The sequence below is a fragment of the Hylobates moloch genome, unplaced genomic scaffold, assembly GCF_009828535.3.
Source record: "Hylobates moloch isolate HMO894 unplaced genomic scaffold, HMol_V3 SCAFFOLD_7, whole genome shotgun sequence".
Lineage (NCBI taxonomy): Eukaryota > Metazoa > Chordata > Mammalia > Primates > Hylobatidae > Hylobates > Hylobates moloch.
The window spans coordinates 116,231,428-116,243,939 of NW_026652282.1; the positions used below are offsets into that span (position 1 = coordinate 116,231,428).

The following is a 12,512-nucleotide window of genomic DNA, read 5'->3' on the forward strand; positions in this document are numbered from 1 at the left end:
TTTTTATATATACTGATACAGAAAGAGCTCATAAAACACAGGTAGCAAAAAAAGCAAGGTACAGAAGAGTATATATAGTCTGATTCCATTAATGTGAAATTTTTTAAAGTACAAATTTGCTGATAAAAAATAAAAACTTGTTTTCCTGTGAGAACATACAAGACACTTGAAACTGGTTACTTTTGGAGAGAAGTATTAGAGTAGGAGGGAAGGGGCCAAGTTTTTATACCTTTCTGTACCATCTGATCTTTTTGCCATGTGCATATATTATCTTTCTTGCCCCCACTCTCCTTTCTAAGAACACTTAATTAGCAGGTTATTTTGAGATATTCCTAGGTAGGTTTGAATACCGGTGGTGTTATTTTTCAAAATACTGTAGATAAGTGCCAAGTTTTGCAATTTAGAACTTCCCCTTGGATTTTCACTAAACTTTATATTTGCTCCCTTGATGCTTTAATCATAATGATTTCCTATTAAGTATAAAGTGACATTTTTAATGGGAGTTTGGCTTTATAATAAATTTGTGATGGAATCATTAGACACTGCTGCTCAAGAACCCATTTTACACCCCAAAGGGCATCTGGTGATTTATAAACATCATCAAGATTATACATTCTATTTTGACTATTAAAAAGATAAAACTGCAGTAAGATTTTACATGTACAATTAAATTATCCATTGAATTTAGTAAAACAGCATCACAGTAGAAAAATACAGTCATAAAATTAGCTCTTATATTTTTCTGGGGACAGAAAAGCAGAAGAAATGAGACTAAAAGTAAAAAAAAAAAAGCCCAAAAAACACTACCAAAAACAGAGTGAGACAATCATTTATTTATTGGACAAGGCAAGGTCATTTAAAGACTGGAAACATATCCCAAAAACATGTGTTTAGTTTGGTGTTACAGGCATTGATGCTCACAACAAACAATATTATTCAATACATCATGTAAACAGGCCACATACAACCAGGAAGATGCTGTCAAGCCACTGAGAAGCCACAGTGCTTAGAAAACAATCATTAGGGAGTTACAGAGAATAATCATCTCCAATTCATTGATATGCATATTCTGCGGCTGCATAGTATTTGGCTGGTTCCCTGGTTATTAAGTGAGTCGTTCCGTATTTTAAAGAGCCTTGATTGGTACACACTTCTGAATATCACTGAAATCAGTCAAGTAAAGGCTTAACTAGCTCACATCATATTTTTGAACTACCCTAGGCAATAATTGACTATCTCATAGTACTGTAAATAAAATTCTGTACTTAGTACATTTAGCAGTGTTACAACGCATCCAAATCATCTTTAAGTCCTATGGTACATACTTGAAAAAGACAGCAGAAACTCACTGGAGTAAATGAAAAAAGAAATTTGGGGAGCTCACCTGGCCTGAGGTATACAAGCTGCTAGCAAAGATAGACACACCTGAAAACCACTTTGTCAATTATTTGCCAAGTCATTTGGCCTGATTTTTAGCAGGACTCTTCCCGACTGAGGAGGCAGATTTCAACATCCATTCTAGAGACTAGCCACAGTATTATAAGTAATATATCATAAATGCTTGGTTATGAGGAAAAACTATTCAGCATAAGATTCACAGAGAAAAACCTGTTAGGTATCTGGCCCTCCTGCCTGAAATCTATTGATTTTACCAACCACTCCCTTTCACAGCAATAAGAGTTCTCAAGATGAGAAGAATTTTCTCACTCCATATAGAAAACCACATTTGGGAAGCCAGTCCCAAAAGACCAAATATTGTAGAATTTCATTTATATGAAATGACCAGAATAAGCAAATCTACAGAGAGAAACAGATTAGTGGTTGCCTGGGGCTCGGGGACGGGGTGGGCACTGGGAGAAAATGAGAGGTGACTGTTCAAGGGTACAGGGTTTCTTTTTGGGGTAATGAAATGTTCTAAAATTGACTGTGGTCACGGTTACACAACTTTGTGAATACACTAAAAACCACTGAATTGTACCCTTAAAATGGGTGAACTGTAAGGTATGTGAATTATATCTCAATAATGTTACAAACATATTAAGAAAGGAAGATACACCCCAAAGAGAAGGAAACAAGAGGCTCTTCCAAACCAAATCATACCAGAAGAAAACAGTAGCCAAGTCTGATGGAAGGAGCTTGTTTCTTGCATGCTATTTTATCATCATCACTCTAACCCCTGATTTCACATTTTTAATTTATTTCTAAATTATTTTAGGTTATCAGCAGATTTCGAACTTTGTTCTCATTAGAGAGCAGAGTCAGTGTTCCACAGACAGACTGGGCTGGCGTAACAAACCAAAACTAAACAACAATAAAAACCCAATGAAAAATAATCTCATGCTTTGGGGCTATGTGTTACCAGTCAGAAGAGAAGAGCTGATGTTCGTTTCTAATGGGAAATAAAATGCCTACAAGTACAATGGCATCTTATGACTCATGCCTAAATTAGGCACATTTCCTTTTCAAACCTGCATACAGTTATTCCCTTTTTACACCTATACAATTCAACAAAAGCAATGTTTTTATACCTGTACAATCCAAAAAAAGCAACGTTCTCTACAAAGAAATGTTGAGCTTCCTACAGCTCTCTAGCTCAAAGAGCTAGCCAATTTCCTTAAAAGTAAAATTACTGTTTCTAAAAATATCAACTCTGTATCCTCATCCTCACTTTCAGCAACATACAGTGAAGATGGAAAACTTGAAGCCTGCTATAAATCAGAAACTACAAAACAATTTCTTAAATGACTTGATTTTTCTAAAAACCTTAAAAACATTAGTTCCAAATACTGAGAATATATTTGGCGCAATTCCTTTGAACTCTGTCTTTAGATTAATGACGAGTTTCCTTTATTTCACTTATTCACTAGTTTAGTATGAAATAGAGTTTGCATCAGTTAAACTGACTAATGACAATTTTCCTCAATGATTTTCTTCTGCATAGGCATGATAATGAAATCGCAAAAGGTCTTCAACTATTCTTACACTATATAATCAATTAGGGAAATTTTTACAGACAAATGAAGAGAACACAAGTAGCTTTACAGCAAGTTGAGCTTGTTAATTTGTTCTGACAAAGAATTTCTGACACAAAAATTCCTCACTGCACACAGAATCTCAGAGAAATGATGAAACAAGACGGCTGATGGTAGAAGGTATATGGGAGCAGGGTAGGGTGAAAAGTCCCAAATAAATTAAAAACTGGCAAGTACTTCTGAAGCAGAGCCACTTTTTAGGGGACACAAGAAAAACTGTTAAATCACCATTTTGGTCTCATTAGGGAAGTCCATTTGTTAAGAATTGAAGACCATTTTACCATAATTCATGCTGCAAAATGCAGCAGTCACACAGTATGTCCAAAAGGATTCCAAAAATTGTAGTGCAAAAGAAAAGAAATCTAAAAAAATAAATAATCACAAAAACCACCAACATTTTTCAAGGAAATGTGTTCAAAACAGTGGCTTTTACAAAAGATGTGGATTTGTTTTAAATGAAAAAAAATAATTCCTATATGAAATACCAAAGACTCATTTCACATATAACTTACACTGCATTAATGATTGGATTAACAGTATATAAACAAGGGCCATGGTTTTTTTCTAAAGTAGGTCTGAAAGATCAATATAAATACTAATGGGGGGCAGGGAGGAGTGTTTTATACCCCAAACTCCAATATTCCAGCTCTGTGTCCTGTCCTATTATTATAATTTGTAAAAATCTTAACGACGCAGCGATTCGAGTTTTCGTAACTTCAATGATGTGTTAGAGGACAATGCATCTTGGTTTGAAGAATTTGTTGTATCCGAAGGCCGGAAAAGTACTCGACCACGATGATTAAATACATAAAAGGATGGGTGATTCCTTAACGTATCAAATGTCCTTGAAAGAAGAAAGAAGCATCAATTTTAGACAAACCTTTATAAAACCCTACTTGAAAATAAGTAGGCTTCTAATGAATTATCAATTTACTATGGGTTATATTTTTAAAAAAGTATTAATACATGAAATCAGACTATAAATAATAATCATACTGTATCTCTTTTCCTAAAGAAAATAAGAAACCTGGAAAAGCAGCATAAAGCTCTCAAATTTCTTCTTTTAAAAAAAAATAGAGATAGGGTCTCATTCTGTTGCCCAAGCTGGAGTGCAGTAGCACAATCATAGCTCACTGCAGCCTCAAACTCCTGGACTCAAGCAACCCTCTCATCTCAGCCCCCCAAGTGCTGGCACTACAGCTGCGTACCACCACACATGGCTTTCTTTTATTACTATTTTTTGTAGAGACAGGGTCTCCCAATGTTGCCCAGGTGGTCTCAGACTCCTGGGATCAAGCAATTCTCCTACCTCAGCCTCCCAAAGAGCTGAGATTATAGGTATGAGCCACGATGCCCGGCTTCTAATATATTTTTTTTATTCAGCCATTCCTTCCAGAATGCCTATGAATAACAACACAAATACTAGCTCAACTATTAATCTCCCCCTGTAAATCTAACAGTAACGCATGCCGAATAGTCTTTTTAAAAAAGCAGCACATAGATTACAGCTTTGATTATTCTCATTTGGCCCTCATTATTCGAGCCATATGATCGTTTCACAGATCTGTTTTCCAAGAATCTTTCAAGTACAACAAAAAATTCCTTTTGGACCTCTGTACCTGCTATTGTCCAAACACATATTTTTCTACCACCTACTTAATGACATCATTTTACTTCTTTCCTTCCTGGTCCCTTGCCTGTGATTCTTGGTAGACTCTTTGTAAGAACAAGCAGTGATGACAGTAAAGTATCCTTTCTACTTTTCCAGTGAGAGATATGTAGTCTAAAAGAGTTCACAAACACCTTGGTGTGTGGCCTTTATGGTTTTTGTTTTTCAATATTATTTTCCTGGAAAGGATAGAAGAACTGTTCCTTTGATAAAAACTCAAATCTCAGTCAGCCCACCTAAACATCCAAGCATACCCCCATACAAAAAAGGAGGCCTGATATGTAACTCCTTAAAATGTACATATTGGGCGGGGCATGGTGGCTCACACCTGTAATCCCAGAACTTTGGGAACCCAAGGCGGGTGGATCACTTGAGGTCAGGAGTTCGAGACCATCCTGGCCAACATGGTGAAACCCCGTCTCTACCAAAAATACAAAAATTAGCCGGGCATGGCAGCAGGTGCCTGTAATCCCAGCTACTCAGGAGGCTGAGGCAGGAGAATCACTTGAACTTAGGAGGCAGAGGTTGCAGTGAGCCAAAATCACGCCAATGCACTCCAGCCTGGTTGACAGAGACTTTATTTCTTTCTCCATAAAGAAAGAAATAAAAATAAATAAAATGTACATAATGAACTAAAAGTAAAAGGGGGATATGACTTTCCTCTAACACATAAATGTTTACTGTGACTCCTTCTAAGAAAATATTGTAAAGTGATATCATGTCCAGGATCAAGAAGGTGGGTAAAGTCCAGAGATGGAACTGAACAAAGCTAAAGGATGATTTTAGGAAAGTAAAAATATGAAAAATAAAAGCAAACACAGCTCATGAAAATAGCTTACAAGTAGTCCAGGAGAAAAAAAGAAAGCAGAATAACAAATATACTTTCAATCCAGTAGTAGAAAAGGGCCCGGGAGCAGAGCTTATCTCACAGACTAGGTTCAAGTGGGAGGGGAAACCGAAAACCACTTACTCTTCCAAAGACTAAGCTGGGACAAGAGGATAGAAAGAGGATGGTAGGAAGAGAGGGATGGAAGGAGAGAAAGGGAGAAGGGAGGGGGGAAGGAAGGGAGCAAGGAAGGAATGGAGGGAGAAAGGTTAAAAATTCTGAGGCATTATTTTTCTACATATCTATTTTCATCCATACAACCAACCAATAATTTTAAGCAACACATTTTTTTGATTCTACTGTGAACAATCTGGCATTCATCTTCCATTTTCTTACAGTATCAAATACCGCCTCAATGTTTTTACCTCATTATTCATACAAACTGCGTAATCAAAATGCAGAAACAAAACCAACTTTTATGTACCAGAAAATGTACTTTTAAAAATTATGTGAATACAGCAAACCTGTACGAAATGCGATGCCTATGAAAAGAGAAAGACTTACTTATTTTTCAGTTCTGAAGTGGCATCCATGTCTTTAAACTCTCCCGCAATATGAACTATACCGTAACAGGTAACTGCAAAGGCCAGAAGTGTCTGAAGAACTATCTGTGAGTATAAAGATTGAGATTACTAAATAACACAAACATTATTATAAACATTTACAATTTTCTCTCTACCTCTTTATTGCCTCTAACAGGTAGTCCTCTCAGGGCCACCATCAGGGAGACAATGCTCACTTGAAATGACTGGGATTCAGACGCAATACAATCTATAAATTCTGTGGCTTGGCTGCAAAAATACCTCTGATGCTTCAATAAATAAATCTAGTGACATGTTCAAATAAGCAAAATCACTGAGTACTGAATGGTACTGAGCCACTCAGAACTCAATGATCAAATATTACCTGCTTCCAAGAGCAACTAAGAATTTTTAAGGTATTATTGTTTTTGTTTTTGTTGTTTTTTGCTTTTTGTTTTTGAAACGGAGTTTCCTTCTTGTTATCCAGGCTGGAGTGCAATGGTGCAATCTCAGCTCACTGCAACCTCCACGTCCCGGGTTCAAGCAATTCTCCTTTCTCAGCCTCCTGAGTAGATTACAGGCATGCGCCACCATGCCAGGCTAATTTTGTATTTTTAGTAGAGACGGGGTTTCTCCATGTTGGTCAGGCTGGTCTCGAACTCCTGACCTCAGGTGATCTGCCTGCCACGGCCTCCCAAAGTGCTGGGATTACAGGCGTGAGCCACCACGCCCAGCCAGTATTATTGTTACATATCATAGAGTGCAGAAAGCATATGTACACAGTATAAAGCAATTAAAAGACCATATACCCACCACCCAGCTTAAGAAACAGATCATTCCTAGTACCTTTCAAGTTCCACATGTCCCTCTCAGATTATATCCTTTACCTTCCCTCTCAAAGTTAACTATTGTCCTGAATTGTATATTACTCAGTTTCTTGTTTTTCTTGATAATTTTACCAGCTATTAAATATATATGAATCTCTAAAACATATATGCCTTACTTTTGCCCATACTAAACTTTATTTAAATGGACTCAAATGTATTCTTTTGTGTCTAGCTTTCCTTGCTCAACATCATGTCATTGCGTGTGTGTGTGTGTGTGTGTGTGTGTGTGTGTGTGTGTTTTTCTTTTTTTTTGAGATGGAGTCTTGCTCTGTCACCCAGGCTGGAGTGCAGTGGTGCAATCTCGGCTCACTGCAACCTCGGTCTCCCAGGTTCAAGCGATTCTCGTGCCTCAGCCCCCAAGTGGCTAGGATTACAGGTGCCCGTCACTGCACCCAACCAATTTTTATATTTTTAGTAGAGATGGGGTTTCACCATGTCGGCCAGGCTGGTTTCAAACTCTGACCTCAGGTGATCCGCCTGCCTCAGCCTTCCAAAGTGCTGGGATTACAGGCATGAGCCACCACGCTCGGCCAATTTTCACTGTGCTTTGTATTTCATGATATGAAAATACCACAATTTATCCATTCTGCTGTTGTTATTGGATATGTGGGTTGTTTCCTGTTACTTTCACAATCAACATGAATGTTCATATGCATGTCGCCCAGTTCATACATGGAAACACTGAGTGTAGAGTATGCACATGTTCAATTTTATTGAGTAGTATCAACTGCTTTCCAAAGAGGTTGAGCAAGCAAAAACGCAGAATGTTTTATTTTAACCGACATGGGATTATGGGCATGTTCAGATTATAGAAAAAAGTTCTTTAAAATAGACATAAATGTGTGTGGGTGTGTGTGTATCTACCACAAAAAAAAAGGTGATAGGAGTTAATAGCCTCATCAATCATATATTTAATTACAAAGTCAAAATTAGCCACAATCTATTTTCCTGTTTAAATTAAAATCTAACATCATACACGATACCAATTTACATTCCCACCACCAGTCTACCAAGAACACTTGGTTTTTGTTTTTGAGATGGGAGTCTCGCTCTGTCACCCAGGTTGGAGTGCAGTGGCATGATCTCGGCTCACTGCAACCTTTGCCTCCCGGGTTCAAGTGATTCTCCTGCCTCAGCCTCCCGCGTATCTGGGATTAAGGCGCCCACCACCATGCCCGGCTAATTTTTTGTGTTTTTAGTAGAGACGGAGTTTCACTGTGTCAGCCAGGATGGTCTTGATCTCCTGACCTCGTGATCTGCCTGCCTTGGCCTTCCAAAGTGCTGGGATTACAGGCATGAGCCACCGTGCCTGGCCAGAAGACTTGTTTTATACAACACAGTCACAGGCACTTTTAACAAGAATCTATATGAGCTGTCATGAAAATAAGATTGAAGTTGTTAATAAAAAAGTTAATTATAAAACTATACATATATACACATGTATAACTTTTTAAAGAAAAAATAATACGTGTTTGGATTAGGTAAAACTACACATAATGTTGTTTGTGTACTGGAAGAAGACTGAACTACTGCTATACTCCAAACTGTTGGGAGTAGAAGTGGAACTGCCAAGGAATGGGGCCAGTTTTTCTGTTGTTGGTGTTTTTATAATTGTGTAGGGTCAGTTTTAGTTTTTACTGTTTGACTCTGTTACAAAGAACTTACTACTTGTGTAATTTCAAGTTTAGTAAGATAAAAATTGTGAGTGATGCTGGAATACTTATCATTTTAGTTTTAAAAAACACTTTCCTGGTCGGGCACTGTGGCTTACACCTGTAATCCCAGCACTTGGGAGGCTGAGGCGGATAGATCACCTGAGGTCAGGAGTTCAAGACTAGCCTAGCCAACATGGGGAAACCCCGTCTCTACTAAAAATACAAAAAATTAGCCGGGCATGGTGGTGGGCGCCTATAATCCCAGCTATTTGGGAGGCTGAGGAAGGAGAATTGCTTGAACCTGGGAGGCAGAGGCTGCAACGAGCCCAAATCGCGTCACTGCACTCCAGCCTGGGCAACAAGAGCAAAACACCGTCTCAAAAAAAAAGAAAAAAAACTAAAACCACTTTCATTTCACCACCTATGTATGTCCCTAAACAATGTACTGTTGGCTTTATTTCCTTTACATAAAAATGAACTTTTCTAAGAAATAAAGCTAAATACTCAACTTTTTAAGTCCATCCCATACTATGGGCAGAGCATCTTCGAGAAAGACTATTTCGACTATAGCTCTAGAAACCAAATAGAGAAACCTTTCCAAATCTTTGAGCTTTATGAGTGATGAAAAGTGGAGATCACAGGCCAGGCGTGGTGGCTCACGCCTGTAATCCCAGCACTTTGGGAGGCCGAGGTGGGCGGATCACGAGGTCAGGAGATCGAGACCATCCTGGCTAACACGGTGAAACCCTGTCTCTACTAAAAATACAAAAAATTAGCCGGGCATGGTGGTGGGCACCTGTAGTCCCAGCTACTCGGGTGGCTGTGGCAGGAGAATGGCGTGAACCTGGGAGGCGGAGCTTGCAGTGAGCTGAGATCATGCCACTGCACTCCAGCCTGGGTGACAGAGTGAGACTCCATCTCAAAAGAGAAAAGAAAAGAAAAGTGGAGATCAGATTTTATTTCATGTCTGGAAAATTTTACGAAAAACCAGTAAAAAAAATTTTTATAAGCTATGTGGCTAATTTTAAACATATATGTAACGGAATATAAATGACCAACTTACATCTATTGGCAGTGATTCATCTTCTTTTTCTGTTAATCGCATATAAGAACGATCTATAAACCAGAAGCATATCATTAAGGAAATTGTAGTTCATTTTTCTTTCTTAAAATGAAGCAAATCAATATACCAAAGAAGTGGCTGACTTATATGCTACATAAAGTAATGCTAATCCTGGATTCCTCAAAACCTTCTATCTTCTAAGGTAGTCAGCCCTATCTTAGTCAACTATTTTATTTTCATCATGACCTGCTTTGTCACCTTATAAAATGGGTAAGAGTGACAAGTGAGCAAGTATAAGGCAGAAATACCTTAGTATAATTTTTCTTTCATTATTATAGAAATACTAGAAACTTCTCAAAACTGTTACTTTCACTAACTCGCCAAAGAAATCACAATTATTTAAAAAGTATAGTCTACAGAAAATCTCAACTCTGAAATAGCACCACCACCACACAGTATGGACAAAATAATACTGGTATGGAAATGGTTCTCCTGAGAGGACACATTGGGGCAGTGGTGGAACAGGAATTCCATGAAATCAATTTCTGCCCCTACTAGTTAATTATAATTCCGCTGCTGCTGCCTTAACCTCAGGAGGCAGCAAGGGATAAAAGAAAAGGATCAGGATTTGGAAACTGGTAAGCCTAAATCAGTGCCAGCTCTTCAATTTACTATAATTTCATTTAATTAAAGAAGCCCTCAGTGATCATAATACATATCTCAAGTTCAGAGTGTTAAAATGGGGGTGTCTTAGAATCAAAGAAATACAGTATCTATTTTTTTTCGTCACCTGAATTTCCACAACAGTAAAATGAGAATAATGTGAGGTGAGGATTAAACAAGATACAGTAAATGACTGGTGCCCTACTATAACAAAGTTCATTACAGCAAAGATGAGCATGCCACAGTGCCACATTGTGCTATCTGCTGTTACACAGTCTGACATGACACACCTAGTCTTAAAATTACATATTATTCTATCCCTAACATGAGCATTATATATAAAGAGGTCTCACTGCAGTGGCAAATAAACAAGGCATTCTCATCACCCAAAACATAAAATACAAAAATCTTAATTCTAGACGAACCTAGGACAATCCCTATTTAATAACGTACTTTGGATTAAATAATTCAAACTGTTTTTGAGTGTATGTGTATTGACTCTTGAAGGAGAATGTGTTTAGAGACATTTCTTAAGTTTTAACCTACAGGTTTGTCATAAAGACAAGTGTAAAAGAAACATCAAACCAATACCAAAAATCGATTTTGACTAAACTTCTATCTGGTTCAATTCCTAGCTAGCTTGCTAGTTTGCATGAAGCCTCGCCTGCTTCTAACACTACCTTTAACCAGGAATTTCCTCATCTGTAAAATGAAGGGGTTGGACTTCAGTGAACTCCAAGGGCCCTTCTCGCCCCACAATCATAGAATTCTACACTTAAAGCTTACTGTAGAAAATGACACAGTACTGCAGAGTATCCTAAACTCTTCTAGGACAGTGTTTCTCAAATTAATGCGCATACAAATCACCCTGGGATCTTATTAAAACCCAGATTCTGATTGAACAGGTCTGGCCTGAGTGTCTTCTAATTACCTGCCAGGTGGTGCTCATGATGCTGGTCTGTTGACCACACCGTAAGCAGCAAGGATCTAGGATACTTTCCTTAACCTCCCAGTTCCCCTAAAATATGACTGTCCCTGCTTCCATGCATCCTTATATACTTTTAGCATATCACTTTATTGTAACTACTTCTTGATCCACTTGTTTTCCTTTAGACTTTGAACTGGCTCAGGGCATCACTGTATCTCTAGCACCTAACCACAGCGCAATTTCAACCAGCGACCCAAAACTGAATTTCATAACGCAATGTAGCACAAATCTTTTGCCCAAGGTCACACAGATGTAGCGGTAATGCAAGTTTTTAACAACCAGTCCTTTAGACTCCCAGTCCAGTGCTCTTTCTCCTGTACCACAGTGCCTCCCTGAGGCAATCGGTCACTTAACTACTCAGTCTCTGCCTGGACAGCCCAAGAGTGCCCAAGATGTTGTCCACTTGGTTGTCGTGGGACCATGAGCAACCAGAGTCCTCAATCTCACAACTGTGCCTGATCTGCCCCATGCTGGATCTGACATCACTTGTCCTGGATTCCTGGAGACTCCTATTCTGAACCCTCTCCCAGACACCTCCTTCCAACCTTCCTGCAATTTCAGGTGCCACACTCTCTCCAAATTCAAACTCCGAACCTTCCACTGGGATCTCCTGCACTGATTTTCTTAGTCACCCCAAACTGTAAGGTCTCAAAGGACCACTAATCTGACATTCGGTCCGATGGTCCCTTAGAAGTGCGCCCACACACCGCCCCTAGGGTTCCACACCGAAGCGGTCCCCGTGCCCCAGGCACTTACGCTGCGCAGCGGAAAAGGCTGCGTGGGCTAGGGCAAAGAGACCGATGCCCACCAGCCCCTTCCACAGCGACGGCGCCATGATGCCGAAGGAGCAGCAGCCCAGCAAAAGAAGCGAAGGGCGGCGGAGCTGTTTTTTCTTCCACCGGCGGGTGTCCGCGCGCCGCAAAAAGATGACGTCACTGAAGTCCTGAGCGCGAAGTGTCTCAGTGGTGGAAAAGTCAGAGGGCTGTGAGAAAACGGAAACAGGAATGCCGGGAAGAAGGAGAACGCTACACAGAAAAAGGTCCGCGAGAACCCACGAACCTGCGCTATGGAGGCCTCTCTGGGAGGGGCGGAGCCCAACGGAGTCGTAAACGAAGAGGCGAAAGCGGGAGCAATGAGGAAGCGAAGAG

At 39.3% G+C, this 12,512-nt stretch overlaps 1 protein-coding gene across 1 annotated transcript; it reads right to left on the reverse strand.

Moving 5' to 3' along the window:
- Nucleotides 1-818: 818 nt before the first annotated feature.
- MMGT1 (membrane magnesium transporter 1) lies at nucleotides 819-12,512 on the reverse strand. Its single transcript, XM_032757700.2, has 4 exons — nucleotides 12,121-12,512; nucleotides 9,714-9,766; nucleotides 6,092-6,195; nucleotides 819-3,876 (listed from the first exon to the last, which is right to left on the reverse strand). Exons 1-4 carry the CDS (start codon nucleotides 12,197-12,199, stop codon nucleotides 3,717-3,719), a joined length of 396 nt encoding a protein of 131 aa, XP_032613591.1. The 5' UTR covers nucleotides 12,200-12,512; the 3' UTR covers nucleotides 819-3,716.